Source organism: Phaseolus vulgaris, chromosome 8, assembly GCF_051622355.1.
Source record: "Phaseolus vulgaris cultivar YP4 chromosome 8, ASM5162235v1, whole genome shotgun sequence".
Lineage (NCBI taxonomy): Eukaryota > Viridiplantae > Streptophyta > Magnoliopsida > Fabales > Fabaceae > Phaseolus > Phaseolus vulgaris.
Window position 1 is genome coordinate 52,360,606 of NC_143505.1, and position 20,001 is coordinate 52,380,606.

Here is a 20,001-nt window from a genome sequence, read left to right on the forward strand (position 1 = left end):
TGTCATGGTTTACAGAAAAAATTTGTTTAAGACAAGCAACTCTTGTGCAACTCATTCTAATAGTAGACTCCGATTCTGTTTGTATTTAAAATCTGAAGAATGCCTTTTTGTGGAACTTGCATTTCATCCAAACTTTTGTAGGATCCTGCCCATTGCGTCATTAATGTCTCACAGCGATGGATGTTTTGGGTGCATACGGTGGAATTAAATGATTTGGAACATTTGGGAATCAACATGTATCAATGTCACATTTGAGAAAGAAATTGTCACTGTAGGATTCAGAAATATTGACTGAACTTTTTATTTTTATTTTTTTAATTAGATGCTCATCCATTAACATGTTTAACTCTTGTTTATTGAATTTTTAACATATTTTCTGCTTTTAATTTTGAGGGGAGATAGGATAGAACAACTTCCTTTTAATAAATAACCCTTTTGAATGGGGAAAGATTAAACTCATCTGTTTTTTTCTTTTCTTTTCGTTTTTTCATACTGATGGATTTTTAGAAAACACCAATTAAAATTAGGAGTTTGACTATTGTATCTGTTATAAGGATGTAAAAGTAAAATATTTTTTTTTCTTCTATCCTGTTTTCTCTGATGATAAATTATTACCCTGCTTTCAATCAAACCCAACATGTCCAAATTCTAGTGGATAAGACCTTTTAACACTGTCCATCAAAATAAACTTTTATAAGTAGATTATGTATTTGATATATTATGGGTGTTTTTTCCGTTCTATGGTCTCATTATGTTTTATGCTTATTTTGCTTTTACTATACACTTTCAAATCCAATCCTCCTGTCATAATGCATTAACATTGAGCGTAATTGAAAAAAGTTTCTAGCACAACATATCGTTGAAACTTACACAATGTGTATGCTTAACTGAAAAAGAAACTTTCACCACTAGTTTAATCAACAATAAGAGTGTATTGATATTCTACAAAATCACATTCATAGGTTAATGTCATGAAAATATACCAATATGAAACAATTATGGAGCACTTAACCCAATCACTCTCTTGACATTTTTTTCATGTTTAATGACTCTTAATTCCCTAATGTTAATTATTGTCCAACTATTAAATTCATGTTTGAAAACCAAAATCATGCACAAAGTAAAAACTATAAGAGTGATTTGAGTAATATACGAACATTATTCAAACAGACCCTAAAAATCTTTGAAATCACTAAACTACTATAATATTCTCGTTTCTCTTATCTCAACCCACAAAAGAGTAACGTATAGATAAAACTGATACGAAATAAGCACTTCCTAAATCTGGATGACACAATCACTGTCATTGTTTTTTAATTTTCACATTCGGTCACTTTAATCAGTTTTCTTTTCATGGATTCTTGTCTCTCTGTAGAAGCATAAAATAAAGTTTATAAAAGGACCAAGTTTGATGACAGAAATTGGTGGTTAGATGAATCCACACACATGCGACACATATATGTACAACAACCTTAACTAAGCCCCAGTAACCAAACAAACTCCTTAAAGCTAATTATTAAGTCTACAATTCTCTTTATTTATTTATTTATACTCCCCAGTATTATTATTTTACCCAAAATAAAACCCCTTTCATTTATTTACAAATAAAGACCCTGTTTTCTGAAAAAGGGGTTAGGAATTGGGAAGAAGAAGAAAGGGTTGGCTTTTGCTCCTGCACAGTGCGAGTGACTGAGAGAAATGGCAGAGGGAGAGAACATAGAAGTGGAAACAGAAGCAGAATCTGAAACATCGTCGTCATGGAACCTCGGAAAACACACTCAGATAATCGAGCTGTCGGAGAAGTTGTTGTATGGGAACCTCAGCGCCAAGATTGAGGCTGCCAGGGAGATAAGGAAGATGGTTCGGAAATCATCGTCCTCGTCGAAGATACGTGCGAAGCTCGCCTCCGCGGGTGTGATTGAACCGCTCGTGCTGATGCTGTCTTCTTCCAACATCGACGCTCGCCAATCCTCTCTTCTCGCTCTCCTTAACCTCGCTGTTCGCAATGAACGGTACCATTTTTCCCAAGATGCATGCTTCTTTGTGATTTCTCAAATGGGTCTGCAAGTTTGGCTAATGGATCTTTGTGTAAATCTTGTTTGGTGTTTGAATCTGATTTTTGTGTTACTATGCGTCTTTGTATGTGGATATGAAGTGTTACTGCGATGGGGTGTTACTCTCCATGTTCACAAGGTAGTGGGAAATGGATGGGTTCATTGATTTTATCCCAATAGAAAAAAAGTAAAAAGACTTTTTTCGTACTGCAGTATCTAGTTGATGGGTGGTTGAAGTTTCTCGTTATTTTTCATGATACTGTTCAAAGAAAACTACACATTTTGTTCGAAATAGCTTCTCTATATTATATGAATGGTACATTTTTTGTTGGTTTGTTTTTGGATTAACTTATTTGGTGTTCAAGCTGCTACAGAAATAACCTTAAGTTGACAAAAGGCTGTTTTGGCTTAAAAATTAAGCAATTTGGAACGAGGACTAACTTATAATCTTAAATTCATTATACATATTTAATCTTCTTTTATAAAAATAAACATTGCAACAGGATACCCTTTGTTGAAAGATTACGTGGCTTATTTTGTAGGATGTGTTTATGTTTGGTGTTCTTGTCTGATATTCTTTTTAGACTTTTATTATGTTCATGTTTTTGGTCAATTTGAGTCTTGATATTTCTAGATATAGTTTCTGTTTTATCCTGAGCAGTTCTCACAACATAGCATGCTATTTGTAACTGAATTTCCATGATTTTATCAATGTAGTTAGTAGTAAGCTTAAACAGAAAATAAAAAGATACTCTACCTGTTCTAGCCGGAAGCTGTGAAATGATCTAGGGTGGTTATCATACTGGAATGCCTCGCGGCTGCCACCGAGGTGGGGTGACATTTCTTTGGGTGAAGTGCGTGGGTTTATATTTTAATGTGTCTACTAGGCTAAAAATGAACACGAAAGATAGTTTTGGTAACCCGAAATTTAGTATACCTTTTAAGGGCATCTTTACCTGGAGTGCACACTGCAACTACTAATGATTGTTGTGATGAAATAGGAAATTCTGTTAAATGCCTGCCAGCTGCTTTTTTACGCGTGTTCTTTTTGATGGGGGAATATTTGTTAGAACCAAGTACAGAGTGGTCAAATTGGATCTAGGGTATACCCCATCAGTTTAGTGCATTGTTATCATTATCGTGCATATGATACAATTGATTCAATTCAAAGAGCTGTCTCTGCAAATCATGATGTAAATCTTTTGGTGCTTGAATCAGAGGAATCAAAGATGAGTGCTGCACATGAATTGTGTGATTCTGGCACAATACCCAAGCAGGTTGTGCCCTGAATCCAGTTGGGTTTTGCATGACTTGCTAATGAAAGCTGAAAAAAAGCTCCCCTCCCCAAAGAGAATTAGTTGAAAAGATGGAATAGGCTGACACTTTGAGGACAATGAATTGTGTCTTTGTGGTGGATGGATATGTGGGTTCTATCTGATTAAGTGGGTAAGAACTGGGACACATGTGGGGTTTGGCTCATTTCCTTGAATTGGTCCACTGCCCAGGCAATGGGTAAAGAATATGGCGTGAACTTGTTTATGAGGATATGTACTAGATTAGAAATTCAAATTCTTACCTAGATTCTGAATCTTAAATTGAATTGTATAACGAATAGTAAGATACTGAATTACTGATCAATAATTGCTACCAACTTAAAGTATATTTTCATATGAAGAAACGTTTAAAACATTATAGAGATATTAGAGTCTAAGAACTCAGTGCATAAGCAGTAATGAGAGATATAAAATTCAAAATAAACGAAGATTCAATCATAAATCAAAATTACTAAAAGAACCGCACAACTTTTAAGTGGTTCAACCCCTCATAAAAGTATCAATATAGATAATGACAGATTAATATTTCCTGTTAGAGTACATAAGATAATCTAATGATTTTTTTCATTCTTCACCCCCTAGATCAAACTCACTTTATTCATCCTTGTCCTCTGATATCAAAAGCATTGCCATTGGTGCATTTTTCCAAATTCCTTTAATAAGCATCTCTATCTCTCGACTTGGTTCATAGATGTTCCTTCTTTCCCCTTTCTAGCAGATGACACCACTGTTCCCTTTTATGTATTAGCATCTTGGGTACTTAGCACATTTCCTAGCATTGTTGACTATTTGCATCTTGCCGTCTTCAGCTTTTTCTTTAATTTCTAGCAACTTCAGAAGGATCACTCTAACTTCGTCAGGAGCAGATGCACTAGCATTCACATTCTCATTTGTTTCAGCAAGGTGATACTTCATCCTTGTAACAACACCCGAACAAGTATACAAATGACACTTGCATTTGTCTGAAAGTCTATGTGTAGGAACCAAACACTTTTAGAGTGGTTCCACATGGCCTCCAACGTCCTTTTTTATTTGTTTTTCCCATTTGCCCCACTAAAAAAACACCACACCAATGACAATGAGTAGAAAACCTTCTAAGCAAATGGCAGAAAGGGACAAGTGGGGACCAACAACCTGTGCAGCACTGTGGGAGTAAAAGCTCAATGGGTATGGGGGGAACATGTCCAAACTTCCAACTGGAAGTGGCATAGTGGGGGCCCATCTTTTTGGAATTGCAGGAAGGAAAGATTCTTCAGTTTCCCTCCAATCTTATAAAGTAATTTTAAAAATAAAACTAAAAAATCAATTCTTAAAAAGAGGTCACAGTGGCTCAACCTGTTTTTACATATGATCTGGACATGCACAAATCGATTCAGAAATGTGATTCTTGAGATTAAGAAGCCATTTCAAACAATGACACGTCATATCAAATCATGATTTGAATCAAACTTTTTGTGTGATTCTGATAACCATGTAGTAGACAGTTTTCATCGCTGCACCACTTCCTTCTGCCCAGAAGTTATGTCCTTACTCTGCAGCAGCTGTGTTTGTGAGATGTCTTTAACCTGAGGGACAAAACTTTGATGTATGGCATCGTAACTATACTTCTCAATTTCATACTACTGATTTTTTTATTATGTGGCATTAGCATTACCCGTGTATCTTTCTATCAGGTGGCTTCCACCTTGAAACAGTTCCATAGGATGAAACAGAAATTGGTCAATACCAAATGTTAGGTCAGTTAACTGTTGGTTTCTTGTGTAGAACTACTTTCTTGTAGTCTTGTTAAAATGTAGATGCTAGTTTTCATTTGTGTGAATGTTTATACTCACGGTGATATGTGATCATTAATGCGAGTGCTTATTCATATCTTTGGCTACCATTACCTGATTTGGTGGTAACTCAGACATTTTTGGGTGCGGTATTCTACAATTCTTTTTGTTGTTATTACTATGTATTTCATGCTTTGAATCCTCCTCTTTGTTTTTTGTGAATTAGGTTTCTCGTATAAATTAGTTCTTTGCATAACATTTTGGAGTTCATATTTGTTAGAAACAAGGTCAAAATAGTAACAGATGGTGCCATGCCTCCACTGGTGGAGCTCCTCAAGATGAAAAATAGCGGTATACGAGAATTAGCTACGGCTGCAGTCTTGACACTCTCAGCTGCTGCATCCAACAAGCCCATTATTGCTGCTTCTGGAGCCGCACCTTTCCTTGTTCAGATTCTCAAATCTGGAAGTGTTCAAGGAAAAGTTGATGCTGTTACAGCCCTCCATAATCTTTCTACCAGCAATGAGAATTCCATTGAACTTCTTGATCCAAGTGCTGTTTTCCCTCTGATCAACCTTCTTAAAGAGTGCAAGAAGTATTCCAAGTTTGCAGAAAAAGCCACAGCACTGCTTGAAATCCTTTCCAACTCCGAAGAAGGGCGAACTGCAATCTCAATTGCAGACGGTGGAATCTTAACGCTAGTTGAGACAGTTGAAGATGGATCACTTGTGAGCACAGAACATGCTGTAGGAGCTCTGCTATCTTTATGCCGAAGCTGCCGAGATAAATACCGTGAACTGATTCTTAAAGAAGGAGCGATTCCGGGTCTGTTACGTCTGACCGTGGAGGGCACAGCTGAAGCTCAAGATAGAGCTCGTGTGCTACTGGATTTGCTCAGAGATTCTCCCCCAGAAAAGAGACTAACCTCATCAGTTTTGGAGAAAATTGTTTATGACATTGCTGAACGGGTAGATGGAGCAGATAAAGCTGCTGAAACTGCCAAACGGTTATTGCAAGATATGGTTCAAAGGAGTGTGGAACACAGCATGAAATGCATCCAGCACAGGGCTGCATCTTGCACTCCTTCTATTCCTTCCACTTGATGTGTACCTTTTTTTCCTCATCAAGCAACTGCACAATTCAGTTTTAACATGTAAATATGTGTTTTCATTTTTATTTTTTCTCTAGATCACCATGGAAAGTGAAGGTTACTCGCATATAACAGTCTAAATATATTCTCACTTGATACAAATTGAATCTAATCCATCTATCTAAGTTCCAAAACTGTGAAAACTCATTTAAGGCATTTCATTCTCTTTTTTATTATCATTAGTCAAAAAAGACACTTTGGATAACATTTATCTAAAGACAAATTAACAACTTTAATTTTTTTTCATTGTTTGTGATAAATATCTTGTTTTGATTAATGCCATCAATATTGTGTTTCCTAAAGCAGCAAATCTTCTTTGTCGGTTTCACATCAATAAGAATATTAAAACAAAGTGTAAAATGTTGGTAGATTTTGTTGAGGCTTGACAAGTTGTGATGGATTCACGGAGGACTATCATTCACTATACAAAGATTACTAATTTGATGGGTTTGATAAAAAAATTGAAACTATTTGTTCACTGTGTCATTACTTGTTGAATATGTGAAGAACACATGAATTATTCTGCACAAAGAAAATTTTGTGAAGTGTTGGATAAATTCGTTAATGCATTTGGGAAATACAACATCAAACAGGTATATGAATGCCTTTACTTTGTCTAGAACGTGTTTAACGTCTAATTGTTATATGTTTTATACTTATACAGGGTTGAATGAGCTCATTGGTCTTTGAAACGAATATTACAAAATAGCATGAGAGACATGTGCTCGTGTTGGGATGCTATCAAGTATGTTATTATACTTCAACATAACAAAATCAAGGCATCCTTTCAAATGAGTCTACACGTGATAGGACACACATTCAATGTGTCATTGTATAAAATGTTGGTTGGCTTTGTATCTAAACATTCTTTGATTCTCATTGCTGAAGAGTTTGATCGAGTCAATGATGTGGGGTTTGATAGTGAACTTTATGGATGTGTACTTAGACGAACTCACGGATTATCATGGGCTTGTCGATTAGCCAGATATGCTATGGGTGCCATTCCACTTAATGAAGTTCATGTTTTGTGGATGAGACTGAGTTTTTCAGATTTATCTGAATGTGATTCGTTATCTGAGTTGTCAATTCAACAAGAATGGGATGCCATTCTGTCTCGGTTCAAACAGGTTGATATTTGTGGAAAAGTGACAATTAAAAACAAATTGCGTGAAATTGCCTACCCGAACATGACAACATTATGTGTATCACTTAATGTAGTTAAGACAAAAGGATCCCAAAAGAGTCCAGCAAACAAATTTCAAAGGTCTACAAAATGCACCCTTTCATATTTTGAGCATGTAGATCGCATCTAGTTTGTAAACGATAGCTCATCATCTTTGAAGACTCCTAAGGGAAAGGTTAAGGTGATGACCAACACCAATGCAATTCCCATGCTTGATCAATTTCATCTAAATGTCACTCTTATATTTTAGATGTAATAGATTTTAAAGTTGATGGACATTGTGGGTTTCATGCTATTGCCTCATTCTTTGGGATGGGTGAAGAGTCATGGTCACTTATCAGAATGGATTTATTCAAATAAATATCTCAGTAGTGTGAAGAATACACAACATTGTTAGGTGGTCATCAACGGGTAGAAGATATCAAGAGATCCTTACTAGTGGATGAGTTGTCAGTGGTAAGTGAATATTCATAAGAGTCATGTGCATTCATTAATTGAACTTGTATGCAATCTAATTTCATTATTGTATTTTGCATACTAGTGTTGACAAATGGATGAGAATACCGAATATGAGATACTTAATAGCAAGCAGATACAATATTATCTTAGTTTGTTTGTCATTGAAACAAAATATTACTATTTTCCCATTGCGTACTGCACCCCGTTACCGATGCTAGTCTACACTGATTACTATGTATTGGCCATGTGTATGATTCACATTTTGTGTAGGTAAGGTTATTACTCAACACATTACTTATATTCCTTTGTTTCCTAATTTCCATTTGTAGTCCATGTAAAATTACTTGATGATTGTCCCATACCTACTGCTGACATTTTATGGTGTACACATTGTTACCCAAAGGCAAGGTTATGGTCATCATATTACATTGGCCGGATACAATCTTTTACCCAATTAGTCAGTATTAGCCCAACATATGTGAACCTTGGAGACGATTGATGTAAACATAATTTATTATGTGGGGTTCTGATTCATAATTTATTACTTAAGTTCTGATTCATAATTTATTACTTAAGTTCTTATTCATAATTTATTACTTCAATTCCGATTCATAATTTATTCGCATTTGTTTCAGATAAAAATAAAATAGCAAACACTATAACATAAATTAATTAAACCATACTGTACACATACAAAGTTACAATTATTACAATCATGTAATAAAAAAATTCAACGACATCCACGAACATTACGTGATCGTCTAGTGTACACCACCCCGTCATCTATCACGCTCCAGGCTAACTACAGCGGAGCCTCCGTACTCTCGTATGCGTCAGTGCCTTCAGTGACCTGAAGACAATTTCTCATGCACTAGAGGATACTGACAATGCGCCTAAATATACCCTGCACCAACTTCAAAATAAATTAAACTTGTCAAAAATATTGTTTAATTACATAACATTAAAAAAGCTTACCGAATGTGCACGTTCATCTTGAGACGAGGGACCTGCCTGCTCAGCATTTGGACTACGAAGGTGACGTTATGGTACAACACTAGATCGATCTCCAAGCTCACCTCTGCAAATGTATGCGTGTGACACTGTCCTAAACCAAGACATGTACTCAGAAACACATGTAGATGGACTAGAAGCAACTCTCAAACTTATCACCACATGGTGATCAAACTGCAACCACCTTTGATCAATGACATGTGCACCAAGACCCTCAGCCAACATCGGTGATGGTGGAATGCTCTGCTCGTAGCCAAATTGACGCAATACAAGCTCGGGCATATGCCTCTATCATAAGCTGCCCAATCGCAAGTGACCCAAGAATAAATAAATGGTCTCAAATGGCCTGCTCAATCTGTCGTCCTCATACGGAGTCTGGATAACGTCATCGTGTGTGAACCCATCCAAGTGCACCTACACATTACCAACTGCACAAATCTAATGGGCAACAATGTATCATGTTGTCCGCGGGTGTACCTCGTCATATGAGGGATTAATATCTCATCTTCCCATGCCCGAGAAGTGCTCATAAATCCATTTTTACGTAATTCGATCATATAAATTATAAAATATTTAATACAAAACATTATGGAATGTAACGTGTGATTGCTAATTATTTGTATGGTTTCATACCTGAACTAGTGTCGCATAACTACCCAACTGCTTCGTGTTAAAATAAGATGCATCCCCCAACTGTTCATATAGATGTGTAAGTGTCACTGCTCCCCATGCGTATCCACGACACATATGTAGATTGTTGAATAACAACAAGTATGAAACAAATACATAGGTGACACTTTTATCTACAAAAATAATGCATCCAAGCAGATGCAACAAGTAAGCCCTAGAAGCACACTCCCAAGCCTCTTGAGTGCAACATTCCTCGTATATATCTCAGAGCCAGCTCAATCGTACATGGACGCCTCGACACTGCCTCATCTCAGCCTTCTCATGAGCCTCATCCACCCCTAGTAACTCAGCTAAAATTGTTGCAGCTCCGTTGTACTTAAGGGCACATATGTTGGGAATTGACCCAAAATGGGGAGGTGTAAAAGAGATGACACATCATCAAGTGTGATGGTCATCTCACTTATGGGAAGGTGAAAGGAGTTTGTCTCCCGATGCCACCTTTCGACAAAGTTTGAAATCAACCCCTTGTCCCCCAGTTCATAACTTATATTGCACAAACTAAACAATCCAGAATTTTGTACAAGTAACTCAATATTAGCATGAGGCATCCCAAATTTACGTAATTTCCTATCATGGGATACCAATTTAAGTTCTCCCCGATCCTAATATAAAATTTGTATATATTAAATACAATTAAATAAATTTAAACAATAATTAACAAAGACCATTTAATTGAAGGTTTTTTCATTCTTACCTCACCCTCCCAAAGCTTAACAACAACATGGTCAACAAAATTTACCAGTCAAGACAAATTAGAAGGTCCTCTAGGAAACCCTTCTCCCTAGTCTACTTGGTCATCTCTAGAAAACCCTTCTCCCTAGTCTACTTGGTCATCATCCCGTAATCCTTGTTCATTATCTTTATCAATATGAAAATCATCATCAATCATTTTCTCGACACCACCTCAGTCTTTTCTACGGATGGATGTCGTTGGTCTTCTGCGATCATAACCCTGAGATCCATCACCTCTTGTTTTAGCCATATCTGTCCATAACACAATTTGAATTTCAATTATTTACAAATAATGAATAATATAATCATGAAGTTGGGTACATAATATAAGATATAAAAAATGTTTTTACCCAAGTGGGTAGGAAACTCAAAATACTTTAAACACCTAAACCGGATTATGTAATCTGGAATTACTTTAAACACTGAAACCGTATCGGATTTCATAATTCGGTACCTATTTCTGCGAAGGAACAAACAAACACACAAACGCTTTCAAATACTTGCGCAAGAATGAAGAATGAAAACCAATACCAGTGAAATTACTAACCTGTGAATGAAAAGGGCAGTGGTGAATGATGGAAAAGGAGAGATTTAGAAGGGATGACAACTTTAAGAGAAGAAGAGTTTGAGAGAAGGAGACTTTGAGAGAAGAAGAAAGCTTGGAAGGAGGTGGGAGGGGGTGGGTTGCGGCGCTGGAGACTTAAAGAGGCACCGGGAAAGAGAATTACAATTAGGTTAAAGTAGGTTAAAAATATTTTTTCATTTTTTAATATTTTTTTACTGAAGGGTGTAATAGTAAATGTGCTTTTAATATGGGGGTAGTGAAAGAAGTCATGGAGGTGCAAGAAGAAGTTGTCTTCACATCCACCTCACGGCTTTTGCTTCCTGCACCCCCCATTTCTCAAACTGCTCCCCCGATTTTTCAGCCTGCACCCCACAATTAGGTGAAATGACCAAATAATCTTCCATTTGTTTCAACCTCACTACACCCATCACCGCTAATTGTCGCCGCCACTACACCATTAACGTTGTAGAAGAAGAAGAGAAGGAAAGAGCCAAAGAAGAAGAGCGAAAAAAAATTTGTTCTAGAATTTTTATTCTAGATAATGTATCTGAAATGTATTATTTTTCTAGAAAGTTTGTTCCAGAAAGTTTGTCTATGCATTCGAGAAATTCCATTATGAAAATTGTTCCAAAAAAACATGTTTCAAAATCTATTTTATAAATTCAAGAAAACATGTTATGGAAAAAAATTCAAAATACATAATCCAAAAGTCACTTTTAAGAAAGGTAAATAGGCCATTTTAGAAATTATGGGGTGCAAATACAAATTAAGAGGGTGAAGGAAGAAAAAGCTCCACATACTTTAGCATGACTAGGCAACGATAAAACATAAAGGCTTTTGGTTTCTGCACTAGATCATTTGTAAGTTGCACTATATCATTGAATTAAAATTATAGAAACACCTTCATAAGGTTTCTAAAATCTTTTAGGATTTTGGATCTTTTTCCTTATGCGTTGAAGAACATTGTTCCAATGGTTTTGGGGTGCAAATCCTGAGCGTTTTGAGTGTTTTGAGTGCTTTGTGCGAGTTTTGAGTGTTGTTGGTCGTTAATCAGTGCATTTGCAGTTGTTTTCTGATGGTTCTCCGATGTTTTCTCATACGGGTTTCGTGGGAGAATCTTAAGGTCATATTTTCCCTTTTGAAATTCATATTTTGAAATTCATAATTAACATTCCAAATTTTTATGTCTAGAATACATTTTCCTTTACAAAAATCTATTCCAGATTTACAGTTCCAAAAAGTAAATAACCCTCTTTCTAATTAGAGTTTCTGGAATGATTATCTCTCTATTTTGGATTTAAAAATCTAAAACCAAAAACATAATACCCACAAAATGTTTCTTATTTTGAAAGGTCTTTCCATAACCTGGTTTTCGAAAGTACTACCTTCGTCATTTCATCCCAAACTCATATTCAATCACCTATTCTTACCTCAATCCTCTAACCCAAGCTTTCAATCGCAACCACAACTTCCAATGCACCTTGTCGGAGCTCACCTCCACCTCCATTGTAATCCACCAGTACTAAAAACCAACCTTCACACTACTTCTTTTTAAATCAAAATTCCAAGAGTGGTTTGGACATTTAAAATAATTATACTAACCAAGTTCCAAATGATTTAATTCAAGAAGCAAAAGTTAAACATAGATATTTCCATGTCCCATTGAGAAATATTTCGCCATGTATGTAACCATTTTTCATCAACTAAAATTAACTGTGATTCTTAAAAGAAATCTATATATGAAAGTGAGTAATGTTGATCAAGTGTGATCAAGTTCTTTAAAGAAACCAAATCCAAAGTGTTTGATGAAAGGCTGGTGTTGCTGCTGTGTTTGGGTGGGATCTGGGTAGACTAAAGTATGATCCACTCCTTTGTTGAATCTAAAACTGATGTGAATTAAAACCTTTTTGAAATTAAGTGTTTTTCTAACTAAGTGAAAAATAACCTGTTGTTTTGTCGAATCAACCGGTTGTTTTACTCTTAGGTTGTTAAAGGTTGAAAGGTGTTTGGTTTGGTTGACTTAACTGTCAAGCCAAAACAATCGGTTGTTTCGTGATTTCAACCGATTGTTTCTTTGAAAATCCTAACAGAATTCAGTTTTGAATGGTGAATTTGTTTTAAATGTTTTCTAACTGAATACGCTCCTTCATTAATTGTTTTGACGAATCTTTGGAAAATATAAATGGTTTGTTTATGTTTTCAAATAAGTAAGAAACAGCTTTGAGAAATTCAGTTTGACAGATTTGATTATAAGATTTCAAGATTCACATCAAGCTTTGGATTTTCAAAGAGAGTGGAATAGGATTGCAATTGTATTCAAATGAGATTGTACTGTGATCAGGTGTAATCCTTTTTAAACCTACTGTATTTCTGGTGTTGTGTTGCCAAGGAGTATTGTATGTTCTTGAGGTGTTCAAGATCAATACTCTTGGTGTGGTTTGCCAAAGGTAGTTGGTTTCTTCAAGGGTTCAAGGTCACTACTTTGGTGGTTTGTGTTTTGTAATCTGGTTTGATTGCTTAGTGGATTACCCAGTGGTATACTGGGGACTGGATGTAGCTCTTGGTTTAAGAGTGAACCAGTATAAGCTGTTTGTGTGATTCTCTCTTACCCTGAAATCTTTTTAACTCTATTTTTAGCTTAACTGATATAAACAACTGATTGTTTTTTTGTGTATTGCTGCATAACTGCTTGAGTTCTTGGCTAACTTGATTCCTGTTCTGGATCTATACAAAGAATTTCATTAAACCTGGAAAAGTTTTCAAAAACCCCTTTTAAACAATTCACCCCCCCTCCCATCAAACCCTTGCTCTAAGTTTAGGATTAGTCTTTGTTAGTTTAAGGTCATAGTGATGTGTTCAGATAATTGATCAGGACATTATGGTATAGGTTAGGTTATCCCTGCTTTCTTTAAGAGTTGAAGCTCTTTGTGAGTGTTCATCCTTTTAATCAGGTAAGGAAAACTAGTTTTATCTTTCTATATAACTCTAAGCTAGAGGATTTTGATGTGAATTTGACGTCAAAAGTTCTAAAATTTTATTGCAGGGCTTGCTTTATTAATTAAAATAGATATTATTTGATGAAAATGGTTGTAATTTTAAACAATTGGATAAGTGGTAGATGATTTAAATTGACTATGATATGTGTTTTAAAGTTAAGTCTTGGTTTTTACATGTCAAATTGTGATTTTGAATGAGAAAGTGGTTTTTAGGGTGTTCTCTGCCTAAAATTCGCTTAGCACAATTTCCTTACACTTAAGAAGATTTGAGTTAAGTTTTTTGAGTGCTCTCGACCTCAAATCCAACGCAATTTTTTTGCACTTAACTGGATTGAGCTTCAATTTTTTGAGTGCTCTAGATCTCAAATTCGCTCAGCGCCAACACCCTGTGCTTAACGCATTTCCCTGAGCTCAAGCCTCAGCCTCCTAAGCTTGAGCTGTTTTCACAACATTTGTCATTTTTCTTAGATACTTTTTTGTTTCTTTTCTATAGGCCATGAAATTGAATTAAATCTTATGAAAGTTTATCATGTTGTAAATTGTAAGTGATTTTTAAAGACTAATAGTTTATTCAACTCATGCAACTTAATGTTTAAAACAAATAAATTTAACACTTATCAAAATTTAAAGTAAATACTAGTTACATATTCAATTGATTTGTGAAATTTTGAAAGTTGTGTGATTGAATTGTATGTTGACGAGTGAGATGAACTGTGAATCATGTGGATGTAAATTGATACATAATATTTTCAGGAAAGAAAATACCGTGTTGAAATGTTTAGGTGGTATTAATTTTGAGACTTTATGAAAGAGATGATTCTGACTCTACAGGTATACTGGAATCATATAGATGAAGATTATCAAGTGATGAGAGTCGAAATAAGTCCATTAACTAAGTCTAGAATTTGAAAAATAACTAGTCAGAGCAAATCATATGGTTGAATGGATTCATATCTATATGTGGTTGTGTGGAGATCTCTAAGCAGGAGTAGTATGACAAGTACAAATCTAAGAGTCTAATTTCAATATACAAGTATTTTGAAAGTATAGTCAAGTGTCTATGTATGGATGTCAGTGAATTTCTTACATGAGTGATATTAAACATGAGATATTTAAAGACACTTGGTTATTTAGTACATGGAAATGGATGAAATGTGATGACTCATAGGTTCATGATTGTATTTATTAAATTAGACACTATATCACTACAAGAAAATTATTAAATAACAATTAATTTAAAGACAAAGAAATAATTAGTCATTATATTGACTAAGTTAGATGTTATTTTATAAACTAAAAAATTATTGGTATCTAAAGTAGTTCTATTATTAATATAAGTTTATAAAGTAGTTTCCAAATATATATCTAACATTAGCTACTAATATTTTAGCTACTAACTATTTTAAATTATAAATTATTCATTAATTTATAATTAAAGGCTAATTTAGAATCTAAAGTAACTAGTAGTTAAAATTTCGATAACTAATGTTAGATATCAATTTAAAATCTACTTTATAAATTTTCATTAATAATAAAAACTATTTTAGAAATCAATAATTTTTTAATTTATAAAATAATATTTAAGTTAGTCAATATAATAACTAATTATTTTTTATATCTAAATTAGTTCTTATTTAATGATTTTTTTTTAATCGATAGAGTTATTGTATTTATTGAAAGTCTTACTAGTTTACCATGTCTTCTTCTTCATGTTACTGATTTAAAAAATTTGCGATGATTGTATTTTACATCAAGGTTATATTTGATAAATTTTAGTAGTAAATAGCATAGAAAACTAGAAAGATCTTTTGTTTTTAGTTGTAATCAATATTAACTTTTAAACTTGTTTCTCTATTAAAAAATTTTGTTCTAATATCAAGCAAAAATATTAATGGATGACGTTGATAACTCAGTAACTTGTTACACTGTCTAAAAATTTGATGGGGCAATGTTGCTGCTCCATTATGGGTTAATGTGTTTCTTAACAACAGAGACCAAGAATAATAATACAAATTCAAAAAATCAAGACTAGTCAAAATTTTCTTTAAGAACTAAAATGAAATAAAGTTTTAATACATTATATTTTTTATCTTTCAAAAGTTTTAAAAGTTCGATTTTCGTCCTCTAATTATTTTTTAGCTCTAATTTTGAAATGAATTCCTCTAAATAATATTTTACAAATAAAAAGAACTAGACGGTGCATTTCAAAATTAGAAAATTAAAACAATAATTTTATTAAAACCAAACTTTGACTTGATGAAAAACAATATTTTATTTAAAATAATTAAAGACTAATATCAAATAATTCCAAATCCTGAATATCGATATAAAATATATGTCAACGAATTTTGCTTTATTTAATAAGAGTTCTATAAATGGCATTCATTTTATTATAATTTTCAAATATTTATTTTTAACCAAAAATATAAAATAGTTTCATAAAATGTTATTTTAAAATGAAATTAATAAATTATTTTTGTAAAAAAAAAAGTTAATACAGTTAAATACTAGTTTCTAATTTTTGAATATGTAAGATTTAGTTTTTCTTTTATCAGAAATTTAACTGTCCAAAAAGGAAAGGTTTGGAACTACGTGGCAGAGTAGAGTGGCGTGTCACAATTACCTTTTTGCCATTGTCGGTGACCAAGTTCTACTCTTTCCATCTTCTTGTCACCGAAAACCCATTTAATTGTGAAAATATCAAACAAATAATTTTCTTCCAAAAATTTACTTTATTTAAAAGGGTAAATTATTAATTTTAAATTTGTGAATTAAGTAAGGATTTCATCTTTTCATTCATTCATTCATTAATTATCGTTGTTCTGGGTGCGCAATCCGCTCATAATCTTATATTTTTATACTTTTATCCTTTTTTCTTTTAATATTTTAATTATCATAATTCGATTTTGTGTTGACAATTTTCATATATGCACAGCACCGAAAGATTCGGTGAGTTAGTGTGTGTGTGTGAGAGAGAGAGAGGGTGTCAGTGATGCTCTTTGCTTGATCCCTCTTTTTCCAAGATAAAAGGTTTGTTATCAATTGAATTCTGAATTCAGATCTTGCAATTTGGATAAATGGGTATTTGTATTTGTACATGTTCAATCTCATAAGATTTAGTTTCTTCTGGTTCCGTTCGTTTCAGATCTTCAAATTACACTGCTTGTTCAATTCATCATTTATTCTCTCTATTAGAAAATGACTTCTTTAAACCCTTTTTGCTGTCTTAATCCGTTTTAGTTTACTGGGTATCATTGTTTTTGATGTTCTTGTAGGATACATATCTCGGGGGTGATTTGATACACAATAAGAATGATGGGTCGGTCTGCATTTTCAAGAACTGGGACATTCCGGCCTGAGAATTTAGGTCAGAATGCAATGGCCATGATTGGGAACGTTTGCTTCTCATTTTTTGTTATTGGGGTTTTGGTTTTCACCATTATGGCTGCCACTTATGAACCCGAGGATCCCTTGTTTCACCCTTCAACCAAGATCACCACATTCCTCACTTCCAAATCCAATGCCACTTTTAAGGCTGATAACAGTGTTGTTAGAACTGGGGAGGATTTCATGGCCGCTAATGAAACCGTCTTTGGCTCCATTATCAACTCAACTGATGTTGATAACTTGGTTAGTGCCGAAACTATTGATGGCGGCGATGCTGCCTCAGCTTCTCAGTGTGATGTGAGTGGCCCCATTGATTGTAAGGACCCTGAGGTGTTTCATTTGATGATGAGGGCGACCATTGACAAGTTTCAGGATATCCATTTTTACCGATTTGGAAAACCAGTTGCCGGTTCCAATGACAGCACTTGCGATATGGCTTGGCGATTTAGGCCTAAGGAAGGGAAAGCTGCTGCATTTTATAAGGATTATAGGAGGTTTGTGATTGATAGGTTTGAGAATTGTACACTTAGTATTGTTAGCATTGGGGAGTACCATACTGGTCTAAATGCCAGGAAGAGGAAGAAGCATCAGAAAGCTGGGCTAGAGAAGACGCCTCCTAATCTGGACCAGGCCAACGCATTACCTGTTGTTGGAGAGTTTGTCAATGACAGTCTCCCTGTGGTAGAATCTGAAAGTTCATTTAGTCATGGTAAATACTTGATTTATGAAGGAGGTGGTGACAGGTGTAAGAGCATGAATCATTACTTATGGAGTTTCTTGTGTGCTCTTGGGGAAGCTCAGTACCTGAACCGAACGTTGATTATGGATTTGAGCATATGTCTGTCTTCGATTTACACATCATCAAGGCTGGATGAGGAGGGCAAAGATTTCAGGTTCTACTTTGATTTTGAGCATTTAAAGGAGGCGGCATCTGTATTGGACAAGGAGCAGTTTTGGGTAGATTGGAACAAGTGGCAACATAAAGATGGGATGAATCTTCATCTTGTGGAGGATTTTAGGGTTACACCCATGAAGCTTAGGGATGTGAAGGATGCCTTGATCATGAGGAAGTTTGGATCTGTCGAGCCAGATAACTACTGGTATAGAGTCTGTGAAGGAGAGACAGAATCCGCAGTTCAAAGGCCTTGGCATTTGTTATGGAAATCAAGGAGGTTGATGGATATAGTGTCTGCAATAGCTTCAAAGATGAATTGGGACTACGATTCTGTTCATGTTGTGAGAGGGGAAAAGGCAAGGAACAAGGAGCTGTGGCCTAATCTTGATGCACATACTTCTCCTGATGCACTTCTTTCAACCTTGGGTGACAAGATTGAGGAAGGAAGGAATCTCTACATAGCAACAAATGAACCTGATGCATCTTTCTTCGACCCTCTAAAAGATAAGTATACGACTCATTTTCTTGACGAGTATAAAGAACTTTGGGATGAAACTAGTGAGTGGTACTCTGAGACAACAAAACTCAATAAGGGAGTTGGAGTTGAATTCGATGGTTACATGAGGGTGTCCATTGATACAGAAGTGTTCTTGAGAGGTAAAAAGCAGCTTGAAACTTTCAATGATTTGACCAGTGATTGCAAGGATGGCATTAACACCTGTAATCTAGCAGCAAACTAATGTGAGAATTGAAACTCCAATGTCTGATATATTGAAATGTATCTCATGTACTTTTAGCTGTTATATGTGTTGCATTTGAGAATTTGTATCCTTTAGCCTTAGCAGTGAGGAGTAAAATCGTTATAGTTCTTGTATTGTAAGAGTAGTGACTACTTTGAAGTTTTGATGTTCTTAATTTAAATTTGTTTCGTTCTTAAACCCCTTATATTCATTAGCCATGTGGATGACTGAAGCACAATTTCTTAAGTTGATCTATTTTTTATTCTGTGCTTTTCCTTTTTGCATTGAGCTTAATTTCTATGCATTATCAGTATAATAATTAAATAATCAGAAATCACGTTTTCTATTATTTTTAAGAGAACTATTGTAAAAATTAATAAACTTACAGATATGATTGACGACCATGTAATACTCCTTTTCCGCCCTTTCAATGTGAACGTCATTTTCTTTTATCAGTGTTAGGCAACTGGGATGACACTTAGTATTGTGATGTTACAAATTCATTTATTTTCCTTAAAAGTTTGTTATGGTGTTACAGGTTCTTTTGTTCATTGTTTTTATACTTGGACTGGTCGGTTTAACCAATTACATAATTAGGAACTAGCTTTAACTTTATCTACTTCATTAATTTTTAGCTACATCCCATGGTTTTCCTGAATATATTTTACACCTGAAAAGTCTATTCTGGAATGAATAAGAGGTGGTTATTATCAGTTGGATTCAACTCAGACTAATCAATGAATCATGAACCGGTGATTTTTCAAGTTCAATAATTTTTCTGATCTTAAAAGCATTGCATTTTGACAAACTGTATCCTTAACTCACATCAAACTTTGCTTTTAAAAATGTAACAAATAGTTGAGGGACTAAATGGCAATTCAAGGACAAAAAGGCTAAGTATTTTTTCCATATCATTTTAGTTAAAGGACTAAAGGCTAGCTTTTTCCAGTTACAATTATAAGTAATAACAGTAATATTATAATATTGAAATTTAATTATTATATTTATAAGTTATATACTTATTAGTCTATTT

At 34.5% G+C, this 20,001-nt stretch overlaps 2 protein-coding genes across 8 annotated transcripts; both read left to right on the forward strand.

The window, feature by feature from the left end:
* Positions 1-1,422: 1,422 nt before the first annotated feature.
* On the forward strand, positions 1,423-6,444 carry LOC137826560 (ARM repeat superfamily protein). 3 transcript variants are annotated; one of them, XM_090293570.1, is made up of 3 exons: positions 3,273-4,973; positions 5,062-5,124; positions 5,441-6,444. In XM_090293570.1, the coding sequence occupies exon 3, from the start codon at positions 5,472-5,474 to the stop codon at positions 6,261-6,263; it is 792 nt and encodes a 263-aa protein (XP_090149696.1). In that variant the 5' UTR covers positions 3,273-4,973; positions 5,062-5,124; positions 5,441-5,471; the 3' UTR covers positions 6,264-6,444. The 3 variants fall into 3 exon arrangements, with proteins under 3 accessions (XP_068488664.1, XP_090149697.1, XP_090149696.1); XM_068632563.1 differs by lacking the exons at positions 3,273-4,973; positions 5,062-5,124 and adding an exon at positions 1,423-2,012; XM_090293571.1 differs by lacking the exons at positions 3,273-4,973; positions 5,062-5,124 and adding an exon at positions 1,881-2,012 and having other exon boundaries at positions 5,387-6,444.
* A 10,117-nt stretch (positions 6,445-16,561) lies between these two features.
* LOC137823505 (calcium ion-binding protein) lies at positions 16,562-19,173 on the forward strand. 5 transcript variants are annotated; one of them, XM_068628675.2, is made up of 2 exons: positions 16,562-16,976; positions 17,222-19,173. In XM_068628675.2, exon 2 carries the CDS (start codon positions 17,259-17,261, stop codon positions 18,966-18,968), a length of 1,710 nt encoding a protein of 569 aa, XP_068484776.1. In that variant the 5' UTR covers positions 16,562-16,976; positions 17,222-17,258; the 3' UTR covers positions 18,969-19,173. The 5 variants fall into 5 exon arrangements, with proteins under 5 accessions (XP_068484776.1, XP_068484779.1, XP_068484778.1 ...); XM_068628678.2 differs by having other exon boundaries at positions 16,619-16,690; XM_068628677.2 differs by having other exon boundaries at positions 16,631-16,721.
* Positions 19,174-20,001: the final 828 nt, after the last annotated feature.

Excerpts from the sequence above, each read along its gene's own strand:
- LOC137826560 (XM_068632563.1), top strand. The coding sequence starts at position 1,699 with ATGGCAGAGGGAGAGAACATAGAAGTGGAAACAGAAGCAGAATCTGAA. Across the intron at positions 2,013-5,440 it reads CTCGCTGTTCGCAATGAACG|AAACAAGGTCAAAATAGTAA; the intron begins GTACCATTTTTC and ends CATATTTGTTAG.
- LOC137823505 (XM_068628675.2), top strand. The coding sequence starts at position 17,259 with ATGATGGGTCGGTCTGCATTTTCAAGAACTGGGACATTCCGGCCTGAG.